A 25,103-nucleotide genomic window follows, 5' to 3' on the forward strand; every position below is an offset into this window, starting at 1 on the left:
CATGTAGAATCAAGCATGTGGGTTTATTACGCACAGTGCTTGCGGAGTGTCACCTTGCTTATTAGGCTCAGAAACACGGCCAAACAATTGATTACAATGGATTGTATGGCTTTTCCATGGGCAGAGGGAAATGACGGGGTAGGCAGTCCCAAACCCCTGGATAGGTCTAGCAGCAAGACAAGATAAGCACAGTAGCCAATAGTCAAAGATTACATGATGTCTCCGCCCATGGTTTCAGGTTAACACCTGACACATAATTAGTACACAGGTGTTTTCCTTTAACCAATGTATAGAGTGTGTTAGTATAATATATATGTTAAATTCTGATTTGGGGTCCATAGGAATGAAGTAGCTCCTCTGATTGTCCAACAGGTACATACCTAGGGGTTAAAGGAAAGAAACATTGAAAAGTATATGGCAATAGAAATTGTCTTTCAAGTTGTTCATTTGTGCTTCTAAGAGATGGACTGGTATCTGGGGAGGGGAAGAGGATGCCATATCTCATACTGACATGTTTGAACCTTTTCAATAAACTCAAGGTTGGTATGTGGGGAGAGCATGGTTACCTCCTTGCAGAGGAGTATACACACAGATCCAGACATAGGGCCTCTTTCATTCCTTTGGTCTGTTTGCAGCTTTTAGATAAAGCCACCAATTTACAGCTCCCAGCTGGCTTTTGCTGACCAAGCTTATCTTAGCAAAAAGCATGGTTGTCTTTTGTTTGTTCTGCTCTCTTAGCTAATATAGTCCACTATTTCCTTGGCCTCTTGACCAAACTCTGGACTTTGGGCCTGTAAAAAGAGCTGACACAGCCTATATCAGATTTTTACATAAACAGCATATGGATTTCGGCCCTTCAGTCCCATAGCCATAGAATATGTATGTGTATGAGGTGTCTTTGGGTTGATGTATTTTAGGGGTGGATGAGGAGATGTCAGCTAGCAGATTCCTATATATGATACAGATCTTTCATTGTGTATTAAAGACCCACACTGGTGACATTACACAAATTACTAGAGTAGGAAGCTTGCAATATTCTTGGTCCGTATGGAAATCCTTAGATGTTTCTTCAGTTTTTAAGATTGTGACCTTCTGATACCAATAGACCACAGGTGTAAATAATGGGGAAGACACCTCGCTTATGTAGTGAAGGTAGCTTGAAGTTCGACATGATTTTACATACCTGATAGTGAGGTACAGATGAGAGAGATGCAGGAGTGAGTCCCATTTGCCATCAAAAGTCAGAATGATTTATAATTTGTCGCCCCGCCTGTAATGTATTGCATTTTGTATCATACTGGATTTGTACAGTGATGCCACAGACTGACCTAGTTCATCCTTGCCAAACTTCTGTGTGCTGATTTGACTTCATTTTATCTCCTGTGTCCTTGTCTCTTAACAGATACTGTCACAAGAGAGCGCTGTCGTTGCCTCACCCACCTTCACAAGCTGTGAGCAGCTCCGACTTTTTGCTCATGAAGCCGAAGTCAATGAGGACTATGCTCTGGCATCTGTCTACTATCAGGAGGTAAGGGAGCTTCTCCCTTCCCTTCCTTCTCTCCAGGCATATTGTTTGGCACACAGTGTGTTTTAGGGATGACAATGGGGCTGAAATAAATGAAGACATCAAGTTTCTTACTGTAAATCCACTGTAGGCTGGGCACAGTGAAGGAAGAAAGATGCAGCTCAGTAGGCTTAGCACTTAGCTTTGTGAGTTTTTTGTCAGGATAATGTTCATCTCAGGCTGAAGCATGACAGAGGCTGACCATGTCATTGTGGGCTTTCATCCTGATAGGGAGGGGAAAAGAAAGGATCTGATGAGCTGTCACAAAAGGCAACTAGAGTGAGAATTGGAAGATTATGTCATCTAACAAGAGGGGAAGGAGAGCTAGAAGGAAAAGCAACAAGACTGGCTAAAGATGGAGAAGTCTCTGCTCCTTACTGCCAGGTGAAGGAGGCAAAAAGACTGAAAGTGGGTAGACTGAAGATTGATACTGGTCATGATCCCTGCTTAGGAGAAACTCTAGCTCATAGCAAATAAAGGCTGACATTGGCAGCCAAATGTTGGGGTGAAGGTACAGAAAGGGAAATTAGCATAAAACTGGAACCCCTCATTCTAAACTTCTTCTGTATCTTCTTCTAAAACTCCAGGAATCCTAACTGTAGCAATGATATCTTATACCTAGAGGCTGGCTCGTGACCGCCAGATTGTCCAGCACTGGCTAGATTATGGGGCATTCTGCCTCCTGATGGAGGAAAATATCAAAGCCCAGGAGTGTTTTCGTGAAGCTCTTTCTCTGAACCCAAGTCACCTGCACAGGTACTGCTGGTTCTGGCTTGGAGGGATGGCAGGGAGAGGGGTCTGTTTAATGTCACTGATTTAATCAGTTGTGGGTCTTTATGGATAACCTGTTTGACACCATCTGTAGCTTGCTGCTGTGTGGTATCATAGCTGTCATGATGGAGCACTATGAAGAGGCAGAAATCTTCTTTGAGGATGCCACCTGCTTGGAGCCATCCAGCATCGTGTCCTGGACTCTCTTAGGTATGAGATCAACTGAATATGTACTTTTGATAAACTCTGTAGACCTTTTGCTTTGCTCCTTATTTTGGTCCTGATCCCCATTGCTAGCTCTGGTGCTGTAAGAGCAGAAGTATGGAACCCAGAGGGAAATAACTGCAGCAACTCCTCATTGTGCAATTCTTTTGTCTCCTCTCAGGTTTGTTCTATGAAATACAGGAAAATGATATTCGGGTGGAGATGGCCTTCCATGAGGCTAACAAACTACTGAAGGCACGACTGGTCAAAGAGAAAAATATAGCTGAAGCTGCTGAAGAAGGAGGAAAAAAGCTATACTCTCTTTCTGCCACAGTTCTAAGACCTGTCACTTCTCCCCAAGAAGACAACCTACCACGTAAGTCAGCAGTGTAGCTAGCAGCCAATCAGAGACTGGCGAGAAGGGCACTCTGATTTAATGTGGAGGGATGATGTCCAGTGAAACGCATGAGAAGAAAATTAGTGTTGGCTCTTTTGACCCAAGCAGTCAATCAAAGTGGGGGCACTGAGGATGTTCCATTTGGAAGAAGAAATTGATGGAGTCTGGTATATTCTTTATTGTAATCTTGTTTATTTAAAAAGAATATGCAAAGTCCTGTTTCTCTGACCTCAGAAGGAACCAAGAACAAAAGGAGCAGCTTCTTAGCTTACCACCCCCAAGTCTGCCAACACCAGACCAGAAAGTTCTAGCTCTCTCTTCTAAGGGTACATCTACACTTGCAAAGTTACAGCGCCACTCAGAGAGCGCAGAAGGGAAACCGCTGTTGTGTGTTCACACTGACAGCTGCCTACGCAATAGCGTGTTCACACTTGCAGCGCTATTCAGAGTGGTGCACTCTGGGCAGCTATCCCACAGAGCACTTCTTTCTCTTCTGCCGCTAAGACTTGTGGGAAGGCGGAGGGGTCACAGAGCATCCTGGGTCCAGTCCCAATGCCCCGTGATTCATTGCTTTGCATCCCATCAATCCCTGTGCTTCCGTGCGCATTTGGCGCCATCTTTCAACGGTTTGTGTACTGCGCGCCCTGCCTCTTTCAGGCTGCACGAATGGATCCCGAACTGCTGACCAGTATGCTGCTCGCTCTGACCAACATGTCACGAGTGGCAGCGGAGTTATTCCTTACACTCCTCTTGCCTTTGTAGTTTAACATTGATTTTGCCACGTGTAGTAGCTACGACATGAGATTGCTTGTGGCATTCACAGAGGTGCCGACCACAGTGGAATGCCGCTTTTGGGCTCGGGAAACAAGCACTGAGTGGTGGGATCAAATCATGATGCGTCTGGGATGACGAGCAATGGCTGCAGAACTTTCGCAGGAGGAAAGCCACATTCATGGGACTATGTGATGAGCTCGCCACAGCACTGTGGCGCAAGGACACGAGAATGAGAGCTGCCCTGTCACTGGAGAAGTATTTGGCAATAGCACTGTGGAAGCTGGCTACTCCAGACTGCTACCGATCAGTCGCTAACTAGTTTGGAGTGGGAAAGTCGACCATTGGAGTTGTATTGATAGAAGTGTGCAGGGCCATTAATTGCATCCTGCTCCGAAAGACTGTGTGACTCTGGGCAACGTGTGTGACATTGTGGATGCCTTTGCACAAATGAGCTTCCCTAACTGTGGCACGCACATTCCAATTCTGGCACCAGACAACCTAGCCACTGAGTACATTAATTACAAGGGGTATTTCTCAATGGTTCTCCAGGCGCTTGTGGATCATTATAGACATTAACACAGGCTGGTCCAGAAAGGTGCATGACGCACGCATCTTTCGGAACACTGGCCTGTTCAAGAAGCTGCAAGCAGGGACTTTCTTCCGGGACCAGAAGATCACCGTAGGGGAAGTCGAAACCCATTGTGATCCTGGGAGACGCCGCCTACCCCTTAATGCCATGGCTAATGAAGCCATACACGGGGCAATTTGACAGCAGCAAGGAGCTGTTCAACAACAGGCTGAGCAAGTGCAGAATGGAGTGTGCATTTGGCCGTTTAAAGGCCTGCTGGCGCTGCCTTGATGGGAAGCTGGACCTGGCCGATTACAATATTCCTATGCTTATAGCTGCATACTGTACACTTCATAATATTTGTGAAGGGAAGGGTGAAAGCTTCACTCAGGGCTGGACTGCTGAGATCAGCGCCTGGAGGCTGAGTTTGGACAGGCTATTAGAGGGGCGCAGTGCGGGGTCATAAGGATCAGAGATGCTTTGAGGCAGCAATTTGAAGCTGAAAGCCACTAATATTTGTTGCTATGCTCGGGAGTGCAGTGCTTATAATGCTAGGAGGTGATTGTGATTGGTGCAGACGATGCAATATGAAGGTTTAACATAACTGTCTGTTGCTTTGCAGGGCTCTGTTTGCTTTCAATTAATAGAATAAAGATTGCTTTCAAACCAACACAATTCTTTTATTAAAAAATAACAACTGGAGGACAGAGTCAAACAAAAAAAACATCCAGTGCAGTATTTGCATCCAGTGCAGTATTTTCCCAGCAGATCTGGAACTGTGCTAGTTCTGCAATTTTCTGAATTCTCTCGGGTACAGCATCTTGCTAAGAGGGGACCAGTTTATGGAGAACATTTCATTGCACTTACTCCATTTTGGGGTTCAGTTCCAGCAGTGAGGGGGATGAGGGAAGGAAAGGTCAAAGGAGAAGGTGGGATCCTGGGATGGCTAAAGATTTGTATATATCCAGGGATCATATCCAATCTTCTCCTTTGGAGTACAATGCAGCGGGTACTGTACTTCATCAGGGCCAAACTGAAGAGGGATCGGTGTTGAATGCAGTGGGTAGTGGGAGTCTGCAGTGCTGGACTGTGACGGGAGAGGAGTGGAATGCCGCGGGTATAGACTGGAGCCAGGAGGTTGATAAGAGTGTGTTGGCAATGTCTGCAGGGAGCATGGGAAAGAGTTTTGTAACAGCAGCTTTAGGAGAGGGCGAGCGCGGAGTTGCTCGGTTTGCAGTGCTAGTATCGCCTGGAGCATGAGCCGTTCCATGGCTTCCTTCTGGCTTGCTGCGTTCTCCTTTCAGTCCTCTTCTCACTGTCCTGCCACTCCTTCAATTCCTGTTTCTTGGTGGTGGAATGCATCATAACATCATGCAGAAAGTCCTCAGTTCTTTGTGGCCATTTTCTAATTCTGCGTAGCCATGAAGCCGCCAATAACAAAGAGGGAGGCTGGGCTCCCAAGATAAAATGCAACATTTTACAGAAGCATATTGTTTGCAACACACAGACAACAGTGATTCAGTGATTTAAAACACAGCCAGTACTCACACGTCACTAACTGGCTGACCCCAGGCAAGTACACATGAGCCACAAGACCCCCAAAATGGTGAGTAGCCACAGGGGCAGGGTAAATCACTCTTCCCAGACCCTGCTGTACCCTGAGCATGTGGCTCTTGGGGAGAGCCGGTACTGTAGGGGGGCCTGATAATCATTTCTGTCCCCTCATTTTCCACAGGATGTGATCATTATGGATCTCACTGCAGAGGGTGAGCAGGGAATCAAGGGAGAGTCTTCTCCAAGACTGTGGCTTCTGCCCTGGCACTTATGCAGCTTGCCTGTGTGGAGCAGTGGTGTCCCCCATCCCCCTCTGGTGATTGCACAGTGGCACAGGAAAGTTACTGTTAATGGGGCAAGAAACAATGCAACTCTGCCGAAGAACCTGCAGCAGCGGATTGTCCAGTATCTCCATGAGAGTTTCCTGGAGATCTCTGAGGCAGATTCCTGTGAAGTGAGGGAGTCAATCAACAGCCTGTTCCGCAGCTCAGACTAGGCATGCAATGGAAGACAAGCTTGCTTTCTGCAACCCTCTTGCCCCCAACAACTCGCTTTAGTGATTCCCAAAATCAAATCCACTCACCAGGGGCCTCCTCTCTTGTTTGCGTTTCACCAACATCCAACAGCTGTGACTGGCTAGCCTCCTCTGGGGTAGAAAAGAGCTCCTGGCTGCATGCATCTCTGGCCTCCGAGTTTTCCTCTGCCTCCGGGTCCCCCTCCCCGTCCATATCCTTGTCCAAGATTTCCTCCTCCTGGCTCAGTCCACTCTTGACTGGCACCAAAGTATCCACAGTGGTCTTTGCAGTGGAGGTGGAGTCGCTGCCGAATATTGTGACCAGCTACTTGCAGAACTGGCAGCTCGTGGGCACAGCACTGAAGCAGCGGTTTGCCTCCCATGTCTTGTGGTAGGCGTTCCGCAGCTCCTTCACTTTGACCCTGCATTGCAGTGTGTCCTGGTCATGGCCCCTTTCTGTCATGCATCATGAAATCTGTCTGTAGGTATCATATTTCCTATAGCTGGAGCGCAGCTGGGACTGGACAGCCTCCTCTCCCCAAATGCTGATGAGGTCCAGCAGCTCGGCATTGCTCCAAGCAGCGGATCACCTGATAAGTGGAGCAGGCATGGCCACCTGGAAAGATGCGCTGAGACTACTGCATGTATCACCAAGAAAACAGGAAGGGGACTTTCAAAATTCCAAAGGAATTTATGGGGTAGGGGATGATGATTGGTCACCAAAGGGCAGGGCAGTAGAGTTCAAACTAATGACCAGAGAAGTAAGAACAGGCATTGTGGGACACCTTCCGGAGGCCGATCGCAGCACTGTAATCGACCAGGGTGTCTATGCTGGCACTGCAGTGCTGTAGTCCCGGCGCAGAAAACTCTACGCCTCTTGTTGGGGTGTTTTTTTTACAGCACTGCAACTGCACAATTTCTACGCACTAAGTGGCTTGGCAGTGTGTACACAACTTCAGAGTAACAATGCAGAAAGCTGCTTTACTGTGCAGAAACTTGTCAGTGTAGACAGGGCCTTATTGATATTTCATTATAACTTTGCAAGGTATTAATATAACGAAAAATCCATTCCCACGGATTTGCATCCAGTGCAGTATTTTCCCAGCAGACCTGGAACTGTGCTAGTTCTGCAATTTTTTGAGTTCTCTCGGGTACAGCGTCTTGCTAAGAAGTGACCAGTTTATGGAGAACTTTTCATTGCACTTAATCCATTGTGGGGTTCAGTTCCAAATGAGGCTCCAGATGGCTCCCCGAAAGTACAGCCAGATTCTGTAGAGCCTGTTGTAACTATCCACCTGCCAGAAGATGACCCTGCAGTTAAACTGACCAAGAAGCTTTTCCCCCACTCTCAATAAGAACAAGGAGACGTCCCAGAAAGGTGAGAAAGTGAGGCCCGTGGCTTAGAGTACTGGGGCAGAGGGTTGAGACTTCACAGCAACCAGTGGCAAAGATGTGGTGAGACAGTCAGTAAAAGCTAATTTACTTGCTGTTCAGTTCATCCAGATAGGGTACAAAGCAGCAGGGTTTGCTCTCCAACCCAGGTTAGGAATCTTCAGCAAAGTGGATTATCTTGTAGACGGTCCAGCCAGAGCCCCGCAATTAAACAGCGCCTGAACCAAAGCCCCGCAAGCCTGAGTCAACTGTCATGGGTCAGCCTTGGGTTTTTAATTGTAGTATAGACATACCCTTTGTGACAATGGTGTAGCTTCCTTTTGCATCATTTATCAAAACTTAATCACTTAAAAAATCAAAGAAATGTCTAGTTAAGGTCAGCTGAGGCCTATCCTGCTCACATAATAAACAAATACTTGATTTGGTTTTGGATTATCACTGTTATTCTGAACCTCTGGTCTTTTCAGCACCCATGAGCCTCTCTCTCTTGCTATTATTTCAGAAATGAAGAAACCTAGTGGAGGAGCACTTGATCCTAGTGGAGGAGCACATGCGGTGGCTCCTGTCCCCATTTCTGGACTTTCACAGCCCTCCCACACAATCTTCATGGAGACTATACACTTCTTGATGGAGGTCAATGCTTTACAGGTCTGTGCAGCATGAACTGGGGAAGGAAGGTGGCATTAGGATTTTGAACTCATTTCCATGGGTGACAGTTACTTCCCTGTGGTATTAAAATAGTGAGATCATGGCAGCTTCCAGTAGGATGTTCTTATGGGTTTAAAGAGTGGGCTATGCAGACTCAACTCATGGAATATCAGTCAAGTCAACATTACTGTCAAGTGCCGACAAGATATGGCTGTTTAGAGAATTCAGAACTGAAATGATCCTAAGATGCAACAAAATAACCTTAGCTAGGCAAAGTAATAGGAGTGTTCAAACCCGCCACTGGTTTGTTGCAGGAAGAACAAGTAATCCAATTTTTGTCCATAACACGGCCTCTTTCAAGAATAGTTTTGAGAGGAAACACCTATTATTTTGATGCATCCTACAGACCAGGTGGTCACTTCTTGGATCAGAATAGCCATCCAGGCACTTCTGTGTGCATCAGAGTAACCTTTCACATGCATGTGGAGTAGGCCCTTCCAAAACAATGGCTCTCTGTGGGTTTCATCAGCTGGAACTCCCCCTGTGACCTTGGATTTCACAATAGCCAACATATGTTGCATTTAATCGTAGCAGTACAGAATAACTTATCGCGAAAAAAGCTGTGAAGAGGACTCCTGGCACATATATTGTTCCATAGACTTTCACCTGTCCACATCATTCTGATGTATAAGCAAACACCTTTGACCTTAGTGCTCTTCTATCACTGATGCTCTGGGCAGTCTAGTTCCTCCTTTGATTACGGTCACTCACTACTTGTAGTATTTCTTCTCAAGTGATGCCAGTGCATTCACTATCTTCTGTCACTGTCTTCTGCCATTCTTCCTTTGCCTTCCTCATTTTCGCTTTCCTCTCTCAGGCACCCAATTCAATGCTTTCTTACCATATTGCGTCATGCATTAAAACCATGCAATGTTAATATCGCAAAGGAGCACAAAACACTTTCCAAACCAATATACAATAAAAACAGCAGCTCTAGAAAAGGGTGTGCAGTGGGAGGCCAGGGAGGTACCTGGGAGACTCACTGCCCAGACCTCCTCCTCAGTCCCAATGTCAACTTCTACATGCCCCACATCCCCTAATCCACATTTTGTCACTTACACATTCATCATCCCTTCAAGTTAAGATCAGCAGCACCAGTATCAGTCTATTGGACAACCCTTGTCCATTAGACCAGAGACACTCTGAGCAACCACTGTGGGTTTGTCAGAGGGACCAGTTGCCTTCATAACAGCCCTCCAAGCTCCTCTTGTCTGGCAATTTGTCTTTCAGTTCTGTCCCCACTATCTCCTAGCCTGTATTGACAGGGACCTCCTCAAATGCCGTGACTTCCACACTGTGCTGTATGACGTTAACCTGACAGAGAAGGAATGGAAAATTTGCTGAGTGTTAACAGCAAACAAAGAAAACTAAAAGCAACTGAAACTAAAATTCCAAAGGAAAAAATGTATCTGTCCACTGTTTTGAAGTGCTAATGAGACACCCTATCATTAAATCAGAGGGTGCCTTGAGGGATCATGTAAAGTCATCTTGAGACATTATCTGTCTGTTCCGATATGTACAGTGCATGGTGAGCATTCAGATTGTCTGTCACAGAGGAGGCGGCACATTATCCTTTTTCTCCATGCTGGGAGCAGAACAGTGGTTGGGATGTCCATGGCTGGTGTTAGTTTCATTACAATGCCTGTGTGTGGCTTTCTCTTTCAGTTTGTTCACAGGGCGCTAGCACATGAACTACTGTGCCAGCAGGAAGGACCCAGCTGTGAGTATTACCTAGTGCTGGCACAAACACACTTGCTCAAGAAGGACTTCTCTAAGGCTGAAGAATGTCTCCGAGAGGCTATCCAGACTGACTACCTGGTAACTATGTTTTTTAGCACTGTGCTGCCCTGAGCAGTCAGCATGCTCTCTCAGAACACAAGGAGCTTTGCAGAACAATATATTATGTCCCCTGCTATGTTCGTTTCAATGGGTCAGATCCTGAGGTCTTGACTCAATCTTTATTCAATCAAATTCCCATTGCAGTCAGTAGGAGTTTGCCTAAGCAAGGATTACATAAAAGTTGAGTTAAGTATCAGGGGGTAGCCGTGTTAGTCTTTATCTCCAGAAACAACAAGGAGTCCGGTGGCACCTTAAAGACTAACAGATTTATTTGGGCATAAGCTTTCGTGGGTAAAAAACCACTTCTTCAGATGCACCATAAAAGTTGATTAAGAACATCAGGATTTGGCCTGTTTCACTTCTCTCCCCCTTTATTTAGTTCATTATTTTGCATTCTTGTTGATCTTCTACATGAGGCACCACAGACTCCTCTTCATGCATATCTCTGTCTTTCTTTCCCCTCGGTGTATATGTTACTCTTGGGGGAATTCTGTGCCACTATGCAATGCAGAATTTTGCAGAAATTAACACTGTGCACGGAGAATTTCCTCTCCCCCACAGCAATGGGCTGCAGTGCTGCTGGCCGCAGAGCCCAGCTTGCACATTGAAGGCCCGGTGGGGGGGCTGGGGGAAGGAGAGCTAAAGGGTTCCTCACAGCTGCAGTTCCCAGCATGCCCTGTGGGAAGGAAAGGGCAGCACATAGCAAACCCCATGCAAGCCTGGGATTGAGCATCAGGCTGTTTGTCCCTCTGCATCACTGTGCTCTGGGGGCCAGGTATTTAGGCTGGGGGAGGCAGGGGCTACAGCTGGGCTCTGGTGGGGAGGGGGGCAGATATCTGGGTTAGGGGGAACCCGTGTCTGGGCTGGGTGGAGAGGGGGTTCAGGTGTATTGGTTGAGGCCCCTCCCCAGCTGGGCTGCGGAGGGGAGGAGTTGTGGGTGGCTGAGCTCTGCAGCGGGGGAAAGGGGGAAGGGGACGGAGAAACAGAAGTTGGGTTGTCATAGGGCTTTCTTTAACTCTCTACCCTGGGGGGAATTTTTGTGTGTGTCTGTATTGTTACAGACATACTTGCTGACAGGCATTTTGAAATAAATTACAAAAATAATTGAAATTGGCGTGATTATGCAGTGTTATTTTCACAAATAAAATTTGCAGAATTTAAAATTCTGTGTGCAGAATTTTTAATTTTTTGGTGCATAATGTCCCCAGGAGTAATATGTCTCTTTCTCCCTATGTGAACATGTGCACTTCTCTATTTCACTCTTTATATATATATAATGAATGAAACAGAGAAGTGCAGATATTCGGATGAAAGGGAGATGGATCTTTTGAGAATGTCAAGTTGAATGGAGCATGCAGACAGCAGCAGAACTAATATCGCTAAATGTTTTTTAATATTTGTATTTGTCACGGATTAGGCCCCCATTGTGCTAGGTGCAGTAGTTGTTGTGCAAGTACTCCTTGCTACAAACTCAAACTTGCCTGTATGTAAAATACATATCTGTAAGCAAATAGCCTTCATCATCTCCCTTACTTCTGAGCTTAGATGCTATCCAATTTAATCTCTTGCCCACTTTGCCCTATCTGTCTCACTTTTGTCTGGGTTTGTTTACATAGAATCCAAATGTTTGGGCACAGAAAGGGCACCTGTGTTACCTGAGTGGAAATCTTAGTGAGGCAAAGGAATGCTATGAGCGAACCATCAGCTTTGTAACAGATGCTTCTGAGATGCACTTTGTTTACCTGCGATTGGGGTCGATCTATCTGAAAGAGAAAGAGGTGAGGAGCTGAACATGGGATCTAAGAATGGGAGATAAACCAAGGCAGGGAAAGTAACTATTCTGGGTGAATAATGTGAATTGCAACTTTTATTTTCCTAGCTGCAGATCAGATGATACAATTAAGTCTTTTAATGAACTCAACTCTTTGGAGCAGAGATCTGTTTTACTTCTTAGATGGGGGAGGAATAGCTCAGTGGTTTGAACATTGGCCTGCTAAACCCAGGGCTGTGAGTTCAATCCTTGAGGGGGCCATTTGGGGATCTGGGGAAAAAATTGGGGATTGGTCCTGCTTTGAGCAGGGGGTTGGACTAGATGATCTCCTGAGGTCCCTTCCAACCCTGATATTCTATGATTCTTTGTGTGTACAGTGCCTAGCGCCAATCCTGATCAGGATCTCCAGGTGCTGCTGTAATAACAACCCCAATAATTTTTCTAGCACTAGATATGGAGATCTAAACATTTTTTGTTAGCTTGTTAATCTGAGGCTCTCAGGGGCTATACAGGCAGAACTGCCTGCTATGGGAAATGTGAGTAGGTTCTTGGACACAACCAACAGCAGTTGGATGGTAGTGTCTCCTCCCATATGAGCCCTGTTGGAAATATGGTGGTTTTAGATTGCCTGTGGAGGAACAGCAGCCAGGGTGCAGAGTGAATGGTTACATTAGAGAGAGCAACTTGCTGATCTCTTCTCTTGGCAGTATGATAAGGCAAAGCGCACCTACATGCTGGCCTGTAAGAAGTCCTCATCCTGCCTGACCTGGCTGGGAGTAGGAATCGCTTGCTACAGGGTAAGAAGGTGAAAAGCATCTGTGCTTGTCCAGTCTTTAGATAATTGCATGGATCTTGGGAAGATGAGATTATGACTTGACTTTCCACTGTTCCCCTTTCCTTAGGTAAAAGCTTTTCACCCAAACTATCTGGGGGACCAGAATTCTCTAAAGCTGTTCTTAGGGTAAAGTCCACATTGCAGTGGGTGCCATCATGGTTACAAGCATGAGACTCACTGATGCTAGAATGGAAAGTGTGTGAGAGAAAAATTACTCTAACCAGCTGTACAACAGACAATCACTGTATAGCAATTAACTCCTCTTGGGGCTAAAATCTCTTTTCCCGATGTGATGTCCTGCTTGGGCTACCCAGATCTGTGAGATGCTGTCTTACCCCTCAGCCTCAGCAAGTGAGAGCTTTGGTCTCTGACACTAGCTCATCTGCCTTCCCAGCAAACTCTCTCGGATTCTGCCAGTCCAACCTTTGCCTTGCAGGTAACAGTCAATGAACCACAACTCCCGAGTTCCCCAGAAACATCTCTCTGTGATATCCAGTCCTTCTCACTGGACACTCACAGAAGTTAAGTTTGCTGCCTCCAAAGAGACAGAACACACACCAGCCTGTTAGGTTATCTCAAAACTTACACTTTACTGTAATACACAGCACTGAGATGGCTTTGTAATAAAACAAGAATAAGTTTATTAACAAGGAAAAGACATAAGTGTTAATAAATAAGAATAAAAGAAACAGGTATGATTAGAATTAAAACCAAACACAGCACACTTTCAAGTGACTAAAACTTAATTTAATAAGTTACTATCTTTGTCTAAGAAAGTTAGACACCTGTAGTTAGTTTCTAGTGACTCTTGCCTTTCAGGCCAAGCAAATCCAGCTTTCATAGGCTCGGAAGATGCTGAACACCAAGTCCCCTCAGCGATGGATAACCAAAATGGGATTTTGCTTGTCTTTATATTCCCTAAAGTTCATTGTCTCTGGAGCCAGGAAGGCTTCCGGGGGTGCAGATTCCATCCCTCATCATGATTGTTAAGCAGTTTCCTCCCCTTCTTGTTAGCTTGATGGCTTTGTTTAGCTTATATATTTATTTGCATTGTCCTCTGCTTGTAATCAAGCTGGTGAGACAAATAAATACACATTCCTTTGTCTAGGGAAGGCTGGGCTTGTGGGCTGCCTTCCAAACATATCTTAACATATTTCCAGCATACATCTATAACTTTTTGTACACACACACACACACACACACACACACACACACACGCACACACCCATGCAATGATTTTGGGGACCAGCATGTTACCAGTTTGCATAAGATACCTTATATAACACCTATTAGATACAGGTTATGACAACAATGTGTCGGGGCACTGAGTGTGTCAGGCCTCCTGTGAATTACAGTATGACATATCCTCTACCAGTTCGTATTGAGGGCTCCCAGAGTCACACTCAGTATGTTGTCACATAGGCATGCAATCACTGTGCTGGACTTCATTCTAAATGAGCACCCACCTGTATGCAACCTAAGTGTCAACAGGAAGGATCCTTTTTGTTTTGGCTCACCTTGCTTTCTCCCTTGGAAGGAATGTAGGGAAGTCAGCAGATGGGAAGGGCTACCAAGAATATCCCTTTCTTTATTAAAGATGTGAGGATTTTCAGAATAGTTTAATAAAGACCGAGACACAGGCCTGAGATTCCTGCAGCCATAAAGAGTGTAGCATCTCCCAAGGGGCTGCTTTGCAAGGTTCCCTCATCTGAAGAAAGTGAATGGGAGGGGTCAGGGTGACTCTACTTTCTTCCTCAACCATCGTAAGCGTTCCCCAGCAGTTTACAAACTCTAGACACATGGAGGTGGAAGAGTGATCGTTGCTTTCTTCGGTGAGAATAGTCCATGGATAATTTGTAAGAGGACTGGGCTCCATTACTGACTGGCTAAATCAGTAATGAGGGGCTTGCCCTCCAGTCAGGAGAGCTGGAGAGTCTGACATTGCAGTTGTCTCACTCCCTCTGCTCTAAATTTGTTACACTGTATCATCATTACTATATAATTCAAAGAAGCCTAGAGTGAGGATCATTTCTGAAGGTTTTTGTCACACTGATTTCTTTAGCTGTCGTATACCAGGTGCGTGTTAAACTCTGGGCAATATTTCACCTGCTGTTCGGTTTTTGCTCTCATCTCTCTCTCTCTCTCTCTATGTAAAGCTGAAAGAAATAGCGGAGGCAGAAGATGCCCTCTCTGAGGCCAATGCGCTGAATAACAACAAGGCCGAAGTGTGGGCATATTTAGCGCTAGTCTGCATGCAAGTGAGTGTCCTATCTCAACCTCAAATGTGAGGAAACATGTTCTGCTTTTATCTACATCAGCATCTGTCTATATGTCTACAAGGTGCCTCATAGATTCCATTGGTAAATATAGATAGGTTTGGGGTTTGTTTTCTGGAAAAACAAAATGTGGAAGCATTTTAATGCCAAAAGAAACAATCTTCCCCTTTGTTTCTCATTACCCTTTCTCCTACTGAATATTCCACAGCTGAGGTATTCCTGTCATCCAGCCTTGTTAAAATGTGTCTCTTGACAGAAGCTGAAACACCTGATTTTGTCCTCTCAAACAAGCTTCTCACTGACTACTGGTGTTTTTCAGGGAGGAAGGCAGTTGGAGGCAGAGCAGTCTTACAAATACGCATTGAAGGTTTGTATTTTTCTCATCCCTTCTAGTATGGGGGAAAAAAGCAGGATGCAGAGGTCAGCTCATGGTCTGATGTCAGTTAAAGAGGAAGACATCTGTTTATCTCAGCAGATGGTTCTGAATATACCTATGGTGAGATGTACTAGCCCTTTTTCAGGTGTGAATTATATTTGAAAACAAGATACTTAATTAAAGGTGACTGAGGCTTCTGCTGTCAGCTGCTATCATCTTGCTGACACGTGATATCATTTCTGATATCAGCAGTAGGAAAATATTTGGTACGATGACAAAGAGGCTATTTCTATTTCCTTTACAGTCTCTAAGTGGGATTAATTGGTTGAATCCTCCTTCATGGCCCAGAGTATTCTAGGAAGATATATCTTAGGTGCTTTAAGACTTGTTCATGTGTCCCTGTTTGAGCCTCTTCTTTTCCATACAGTTAGAGCTGAAGAATGAGGAACTGCTCCAGGAAATCCATGAGGTACAGCGAATGGTTGGCTTCGGTAATCCATCATTCTGAGCACTTCCTCTTCTCTGATCTACGGTCTCTTCTGTTCAGTCGGGATGGGTGAACATCATGGTCTTGGCTCTCATTCAGTAATGAAACATTCCAAACTTCCAAACTCCTGCTGATATAGTGGATCATCAGGTGGTCTGGAGAAATTGAACCCCTCAATGGTGCGGGGGAAAGGGGGAACCCCTAGATAGAAGACCATGCAAATTAATTCCTCTTTTATGATGTATTGGTTATGTTCAATTCCTTAATACATTCATCAGCCCAGTTCACATGCTTTATGAAAAATAACTCTCATGTATAAAAGTAAGAAATAAAATAGCTTAGAAGCAATTAACATGGGGTGAGACTCGGAAAATTAACTCTAAAAATGGTATCATGAGGTTACAAGTGGATAATTTGTTGTTAATTTTTCAGATCCCATTCTCTTAGTTTAGAAGTAAAAATATTTTCCTCCTAACTGCCAGTTCTGTAAACTCCATCTGAGATCTGAAAGTCAAACTGAGTTCTTTCAGGGTTATACATCTTCACCAGTATTAAAGCTTCTGCAGTTGACATGTAGTTAACAGTTTGGTTGATAATGCATGAGCCAGAATGGATTCCAGCTCTCTCTGCCATAGTTGTGTTGTGTAAGCAGTGGCAGAAAGTGTATACAATAGTAAAAACTTCTTATTGTTGGTAAGCAGATATGATTTGAAATAATTACAGTGAGCAGATTTATTGAGTAAGAAGGTACCATTTTTACAGTCACTTTTCAGAGTAGAACTATATTTTAAGGACCATTATCAGAAAGGTATCTTAGGAAGTGATTATAGTCAAAAAGTGAGTGAGTGGTTTTATTATAATACACTGACAACCGACCATTGGATACCCAACCACCATCTTTTTCTGTTAGGGTAGGGTTGGTAAAAGAAAACTACTCCTAAACCAGCAATTAACCACTGATATTTCCATCATTCAGAACTGAAGCCTGGTTTCATCAGGATTATACCTTTTAAAAATATATTATACTTTTCCTTATTTGGAGTCTTGTTCTTATTGTACTAGTTTTGGCAGCTATATGGAAGGGAGGGTAGGAGAGATTATAATGCTGTGTTAATTTTATTCCTAATAAAATTAAGTTTCTGTACTTGAAAAAAATCTTTGTATGCTTCTTGTTTGTAAAGCCTCCAGCTTTGTCCTGATGGGCTTCTGTGCTCATATGCTACCTGCCTTTACCGATATATCACCAGCAGGTCTTAAATCAGCAAGAGGCTGTGCTTTTGTTTTAGGGCCTCCCCAAGGGTGGGATTCTATTTGCACCTGAAATTAATCTTAGTCCATTTTTTTATGAATCTAAAAACACCAAAAACCTTTTCCCCCAAAGAGTTTATGTGAGTGTTCAAAAAACAAGCCCCGTATGTATTATCTTTCCCTCCCATCCCCTTATAAAAAAATCTACTCTCTTGTTTGGGTTTGACTTTTAAGAGGGCTGTTTTTGATTAATTTCTTTGTGCTATGTTGTACAGCACTTACCTGTATGTTTTACAACCTAGACGTTGAGATGGCACTTCATAAACAAACGTTGTTATTATTTATATCATTGTAGTGTTTGGGGGCCAAGTAATGGACCAGGACCCCATTGTGCTAGCCACTGTACAAAACGCAGAACAAAAAAGACAGTCCCTGCCCACAAAGCTTACAATTACTGATTTTTTTAAATTATTATTTGAATTCTTGCTATCCTAAGATAGGCAGGGCTTTTATACTATTTAATGTCTAAAATGATGATTTTCCATCCTTTAGTCAGATTGATACTTCTCAAAAGAGACGTATTGTGTATTTCTTTTTCCCACTTATTTTTGTTTGATTTTTAAAACAGTTCAGTAATTATGAGAACCGCATATGGTACCAGCACCATAAAAACAGAGACCAATGTGTATTGAAGAAGAGTCCACCTCACCTAAAAAATTACCAAAGAAAGATACAAAATCAACACAAAAAACTGAGATGCTTTGTAAGTCATCAGGTTGGGTGGTGTAGTTCACCTACCAAGCTGAAGAGGGCTTTGCAAACTACAACGGATGCAACAGTGATTGAAACTGCTGGAGGTTTGTTCACCTGCATTGTTATGATTAATAAACATTTATGTAGTGCATTAATTCTGCCACAAAGAATTTTCCATCTAAATTAGCAAGCATAGACCCTGAAGTTAGATAGTGGAAGGGGGTTAGAGAAAGAAGAGATGAGGGTTAATTATTATACAAAAAGAACGAGGGGTACTTGTGGCACCTTAGAGACTAACAAATTTATTTGAGCATAAGCTTTCGTGGGTTAAAGCCCACTTCATCAGATGCATGCAGTGGAAAATACAGTAAAGAAAAGTGTGTGTGTGTGTGTGTGTATGTATATATATAAAGTGTATATATATATAAAGAGATATATATATATATATATATATATATATATATATATATATATATACAGAGAATATGAAAAAATGGGGGTTGCCATATCAACTCTAAAGAGACTAATCAATTAAGATGGGCTATTATTGGCAGGAGGAAAAAAAACTTCTGTAGTAATAATCAGGATGGCCCATTTCAAACAGTTGACAAGAAGGTGTGAGTAACAGTAGGGGGGAAATTAGCATGAGTAAATAGTTTTTAGTCTGTATAATGACACATCCACTCCCAGTCTTTATTCAAGCCTAATTTAATGGTGTCCAGTTTGCAAACTAATTCCAGTTCTGCAGTTTCTCATTGGAGTCTGTTTTTGAAGATTTTCTGTTTGAATAATTGTGACTTTTAGGTCTGTAATTGAGTGTCCAGGGAGGTTGAAGTGTTCTCCGACTGGTTTTTGAATGTTACTATTCCACCCCCTCGAACATGATACAGTTCTGTGGTGACCTGGAATCCTACTTTCAACGTCTCAGACTCAAGGAACATGTCCAACACACCTCTGAACAGCATACTAACACACAGAAACCTTCCTACCAACACTACAAAAAGAAGGATTTTGCGTGGACTCCTCCTGAATGCCAAAACAACAGACTGGACTTCTGCATAGAGTGCTTCCACCGACGTACACGGGCTAAAATTGTGGAAAAGCAGCATCACTTGCCCATATCCTCAGCCATGCAGAACACAATGCCATCCACGGGATGGCATTCCATGCCTCAGGAACAACTCTGACATAATCAAAAAGACTGACAAAAGAGGTGCTGTTGTCATCATGAATAGGTCGGAATATGAACAAGAGGCTGCTAGGCAGCTCTCTAATACCACATTCTACAGGCCATTACTCTCTGATCCCACTAAGGGTTACCAAAAGAAACTACATCATCTGCTCAAGAAACTCCCTGAAAAAGCACAAGAACAAATCCGCACAGACACACCCCTAGAACTTCAACCAGGGGTATTCTGTTACCCAAGATCCATAAACCTGGAAATTCTGGATGCCCCATCACCTCAGGCATTGGCACCCTTACAGCAGGATTGTCTGGCTATGTAGACTCTCTCCTCAGGCCCTCTGCTACCAGCACTCCTAGCCATCTTCGAGACACCACTGACTTCCTGAGGAAACTACAATACATTGGTGGGATCTTCCAGAAAACACCGTCCTGGCCACTATGGATGTAGAAGCCCTTTACATCAACATTCCACACAAAGATGGACTACAAGCCATCAGGAACAGTATCCCCGATAATGTCACAGCAAACCTGGTGGCTGAACTTTGTGACTTTGTCCTCACCCACAACTATTTCACATTTGGGGACAATGTATACCTTCAAGTCATTGGCATTGCGATGGGTACCCGCATGGCCCCACATTATGCCAACATTTTTATGGCTGACTTAGAACAACGCTTCCTCAGCTCTCGTCCCCTAATGCCCCTTCTCTACTTGCGCTACATTGATGACATCTTCATCATCTGGACCCAAGGGAAAGAAGCCCTTGAGGAATTTCACCATGATTTCAACAATTTCCATCCCACCATCAACCTCAGCCTGGACCGGTCCACACAAGAGATCCACTTCTTGGACACTATGGTGCTAATAAGCGATGGTCACATAAACACCACCCTATATCGGAAACCTACTGACCGCTATTCCTACCTACATGCCTCTAGCTTTCATCCAGCTCACAGCACATTGTCTACAGCCAAGTTCTACGATATAACCGCATTTGCTCCAACCCCTCAGACAGAGACAAACACCTACAAGATCTCTATCATGCATTCTTACAACTACAGTACCCACCTGTTGAAATGAAGAAACAGATTGACAGAGCCAGAAGAGTACCCAGAAGTCACCTACTACAGGACAGGCCCAACAAAGAAAATAACAGAACGCCACTAGCCATCACCTTCAGCCCCCAACTAAAATCTCTCCAACGCATCATCAAGGATCTACAACCTATCCTGAAGGACGACCCATCACTCTCACAGATCTTGGGAGACAGGCCAGTCCTTGCTTACAGACAGCCCCCCAATCTGAAGCAAATACTCACCAGCAACCTCACACCACACAACAGAACCACTAACCCAGGAACCTATCCTTGCAACAAAGCCCATTGCCAACTCTGCCTACATATCTATTCAGGGGACACCATCATAGGGCCTAATCACATCAGCCACACTATCAGAGGCTCGTTCACCTGCGCATCTACCAATGTGATATATGCCATCATGTGCCAGCAATGCCCCTCTGCCTTGTACATTGGCCAAACCGAACAGTCTCTATGCAAAAGAATAAATGGACACAAATCAGATGTCAAGAATTTATAACATTCAAAAACCAGTCAGAGACCACTTCAAGCTCCCTGGACACTCAATTACAGACCTAAAAGTTGCAATTATTCAACAGAAAAACTTCAAAAAACAGACTCCAATGAGAAACTGCAGAACTGGAATTAGTTTGCAAACTGGACACCATTAAATTAAGCTTGAATAAAGACTGGAGTGGATGAGTCATTACACAAACTAAAAACTATTTACTCATGCTAATTTCCCCCCTACTGTTACTCTCACCTTCTTGTCAACTGTTTGAAATGGGCCATCCTGATTATCACTACAAAAGTTTTTTTTCTCCTGCTGATAATAGCCCACCTTAATTGATTAGTCTAGTTAGAGTTGGAAAGGCAACCCCCATTTTTTCATGTTCTCTCTCTGTGTGTGTGTGTGTGTGTGTGTGTATATTATATATAATAATAATTAATAATAATATAATATATTAGATATATCTGATCCCCAATCAGTTGTCATTCTGGGGCAGCGCCCTGCCTCCCGAAAGCGTGCTGAAAGTAACCAAGGGGCTCGAAGCCTACTGTATTTTCCATTGCATGCATCTGATGAAGTGGGCTTTAGCCCATGAAAGCTTATGCTCAAATACATTTGTTAGTCTCTACAGTGCCACAAGTACTTCTCATTCTTTTTGCTGATACAGACTAACATGGCTACCACTCTGAAATTATTATACAGCAAGTGAATCTCATAACTTCTGATGCTTTTAAGTAGAGACTGAGTGAGACAGGAGAAAGGGAAGAGTAAAGAGTACAGGAGTAGAGGTCTCTAGTAAAAAGTAAGGCAAATGCTATGTGTTTTGAGGAGGGAGGATGGCAAAGATGCTGATACACAGGAAAACGAATACTGTATGGGGCAAGGCGGGAAACAATAGCAGGCAAGAGATGAAACATGGGCAGGGCGCAGAGCTGTGCAGAACCATAAGTGAAGATGATTTTGATCTTGACACAAAAAGAGACAGGAACTCAATGAAGGTACTCTGGGGGTGACCTTACCAGAGAGGTGGGAAAGCAAGTATATTTGAGCTATTGAATGGTGGATAGATTGACGAGGAGAAAATCAGGGACACTGGAAAGGAAGAGATTAGTTATCCAAGCAAGATACAACAATAGTGTGAACCAAGATTTTGGCAGTAGGGATAGAAAGGAAAAAGCAGATTTTAGAAATGTTAGTGTGAGAGGTTTGGCAAGAAGCTGGCTCTTAGGAGAGAAGGAAAGGGAGGAGTGAAAGATAGGATGTGGTACAAGCAAGTGATCTGTTAGTTCTCTGAATCCTTTTGTGCCACTAATTGTCAGTGAAGCATCAGCAGTCTGTTTCCCAGAAGAGCATACAATCTTCCTCACACAGCAGTATTAGCTATTGGACTAAAGATTTACCTCCTGTTTCCAACATTAACCCTGTTTTGGAGGAGGTTTTTTTAATTTGCAGTGAATAGGCAGAATTGCCTGTTTAAACAATGGAGGAGTGAATCATGTTGGGAAATTGTAACACATTGAGAACAGAACTGTATTGCTAGGTCCCTACCAAATTCATGGCCCTGAAAAACGCATCAGAGACCGTGAAATCTGATCTTCCCTGGTGAAATCTGGTCTTGTGTGTGTTTTTACCCTATACTATGCAGATTTCACAGGGGAGACCATTGTTTCTCATATTGGGAGTCCTGACCCAAAAGGAAGTTGCAGCAGGATTGCAAGGTTATTGGGGGGGGCGGGGGTTTGCAGTATTGCCACCATTACTTCTGTGCTGCCTTCAGAGCTGGACGACGGGAGACCGGCAGCTATTGTCCGGATGCCCAGCTCTGAAAGCAGCAACCCACCAGCAGCAGCACAGAAGTAAGCTTGGCAATACCATACTATGCCACCCTTACTGCTGCCTTCAGAGCTGGGTGGCTGGAAAGTGGCAGCTGCTGAGGGCCTAACTCTGCAAACAGCAGCACAAAAGTAAAGGTGACAATACTTATACCATGCGATCCTTACCTTTGCGCTGCTGCTGGCGATGGCTCTGCCTTGAGAGCTGGGCTCCCTGCCAGCAGCCACTGCTACCCAACTCTGAAGGCAGTGCCACCACCAGCAGAAGCGCAGAAGTAAGGATGGCAATACCTCAATTCCCCCCACAGTAACCTTGCAACGCCTTCCCACCACAACTCCTTTTTGGGTCAGGATCCCTACAATTACAACACCATGAAATTTCAGATTTAAATAGCTGAAATCATGAAATTTACAATTTTTAAAAGCCTGTGACCGTGAAATTGACCAAAGTGGACCGTGAATTTGGTAGGGCCCTATGTATTACTGATGATCACTTAAAAGGCCAGCTGCACTACAAGAGCGTTCCCCTGTGTACATGTGTTCTGTGATGAGAGGGATATACATGGGGCTTTTTTCTCCAAGAATCTGTATTTTGCAGATTCTTGATTGAGCACTTTTGCTATTGTCTCATTCTCTGATTAAATACACTTCAAAGTAGAAGGCAGTAGCACTTCTGTGTAAGAGCAGAGTAATCTGTGCTTCAGGACTATTAAATCTTCTGTGAGTAGCTAAGAAGTGTCTTGACAAATAGGTCTCATGTCAGCTATGTTGATGCCAGTATGTGTCTCTGGGCAAGCCCTTAAACTCAGCTTCCCCTTGTGAGTGATGTAGTGAGGCTTAATTCACTAAGTGCTTTGAAATCCTTGGATGGAAGGTTTGTTGTTTTATTGTTATAGTGGTGTTCTGGTAGAAAATCCCTACATAATATTCTACCTATCCCATGAGTTTTTCAGAGTTTGCAGGTGTTCCCTTGGCTCTGATGTAATGGGATGGTTCCTGAGTGTGGGACTTGGGACATTCCCCAGTACCCACTGACATTTTTAGGCACACATGCAGATAGCATTCTGTGCTACGCCCCCAATTGCTTGGTGATATTCCCAGGCCCACCCTCAGGTGACCAGCCTGGGCCCACCAATGCCACCCTGTTGTTGCCACAGGCCGATGTGCTGCCAGACCATCCTAGGCACGATGCTCGCAGCCAAGGGCACAAGGATCCTTATGAAGGTGGCGAGCCTTGCAAAGGTGGGCGGGTACAGGGAGCTGGGGGACAAGTTGCAGAGTAGCAGCCGTGTTAGTCTGTAGTCGCAAAAAGAAAAGGAGGACTTGGGGCACCTTAGAGACTAACAGATTTATTAGAGCATAAGCTTTCGTGAGCTACAGCTCACTTCGCTCGGACTGCCCAGGGAGGGGGTGACACAGGGACTCTGTGCTGCCGGGATGCCAGTTTGGGGGGGCTGGACCCAGCCAGGGAGGCGGTCACGCCGCCAGCCAGAGCATGGGCATCCCCGCCGGGAGCGCCCCAAGGCGGCCATGACACTTACCGTGGCAGAAGCATCGACTCGCCAGAGCGCGACAGCGCCTAAGGGGCGCTCGCCGGGAGGCTCGCGGCACATTGGTCACGTGGCTCATGGTGCTTGCCGCGCTCGCTGAGTGAGCTCTATGGTTACCGGCGCGGGTTGTGGCGGCGGGAGAGAGCGGGGAGCCATGGCCAAAGGTACCCGGGGCTTCGTGGGGCGGGGGCGGGGGCGGGGCCGGGGCAGTGGCGGGCCGAGGGGTAATGGACTCCCGGTGCGGGGAGGCGGGGCTGAGGGGCCGGGCCCCTGGGGGGGGGAGTCTGAGGGAGCTGGGGGGTTCCTGTGGGGGGGAGGCGGGGCCGGGCCCTTGGGGGGGGAGTCTGAGGGAGCTGGGGGGTTCCTGTGGGGGGGGGAGGCAGGGCTGAGGGGCCGGGCCCCTGGGGGGGGGAGTCCGAGGGAACTGGGGGGTTCCTGTGGGGGGGAGGCGGGGCCGGGCCCCTGGGGGGGGAGTCTGAGGGAGCTGGGGGGTTCCTGTGGGGGGGGGAGGCAGGGCTGAGGGGCCGGGCCCCTGGGGGGGGAGTCCGAGGGAACTGGGGGGTTCCTGTGGGGGGGAGGCGGGGCCGGGCCCCTGGGGGGGGAGTCTGAGGGAACTGGGGGGTTCCTGTGGGGGGGAGGCGGGGCCGGGCCCCTGGGGGGGGAGTCTGAGGGAGCTGGGGGGTTCCTGTGGGGGGGGGAGGCAGGGCTGAGGGGCCGGGCCCCTGGGGGGGGAGTCCGAGGGAACTGGGGGGTTCCTGTGGGGGGGAGGCGGGGCCGGGCCCCTGGGGGGGGAGTCTGAGGGAGCTGGGGGGTTCCTGTGGGGGGGAGGCGGGGCCGGGCCCCTGGGGGGGGAGTCTGAGGGAGCTGGGGGGTTCCTGTGGGGGGGAGGCGGGGCCGGGCCCCTGGGGGGGGAGTCTG

At 45.6% G+C, this 25,103-nt stretch overlaps 1 protein-coding gene and 1 long non-coding RNA gene across 5 annotated transcripts in view; one reads left to right on the top strand and one right to left on the bottom strand.

Moving 5' to 3' along the window:
- Nucleotides 1–25,103, top strand: part of WDR90 (WD repeat domain 90) — a 105,918-nt gene that overhangs the window by 31,562 nt on the left and 49,253 nt on the right. For 2 of the 3 annotated variants that reach the window (XM_038418928.2, XM_043493409.1), the window contains exon 1: nucleotides 24,245–24,349. In XM_038418928.2, the coding sequence (XP_038274856.1) occupies nucleotides 24,295–24,349 (55 nt within the window). In that variant the 5' untranslated portion in view covers nucleotides 24,245–24,294. Of the gene's footprint in view, nucleotides 1–1,402; nucleotides 1,529–2,186; nucleotides 2,321–2,429; nucleotides 2,546–2,720; nucleotides 2,916–8,240; nucleotides 8,387–10,111; nucleotides 10,265–11,901; nucleotides 12,064–12,763; nucleotides 12,854–15,047; nucleotides 15,150–15,486; nucleotides 15,535–15,970; nucleotides 16,035–24,244; nucleotides 24,350–25,103 lie in introns of those variants that run through there. The other variant, XM_043493410.1, reaches the window with a different exon arrangement.
- LOC122456012 lies at nucleotides 50–24,380 on the bottom strand. 2 transcript variants are annotated; one of them, XR_006274612.1, is made up of 3 exons: nucleotides 24,177–24,368; nucleotides 14,409–16,231; nucleotides 50–380 (listed from the first exon to the last, which is right to left on the bottom strand). It is a non-coding gene; the product is annotated as an uncharacterized LOC122456012 (long non-coding RNA). The 2 variants fall into 2 exon arrangements; XR_006274611.1 differs by lacking the exon at nucleotides 50–380 and having other exon boundaries at nucleotides 14,724–16,231; nucleotides 24,177–24,380.

This window comes from Dermochelys coriacea, chromosome 10 (genome assembly GCF_009764565.3).
Source record: "Dermochelys coriacea isolate rDerCor1 chromosome 10, rDerCor1.pri.v4, whole genome shotgun sequence".
Classification (NCBI taxonomy): Eukaryota; Metazoa; Chordata; order Testudines; family Dermochelyidae; genus Dermochelys; species Dermochelys coriacea.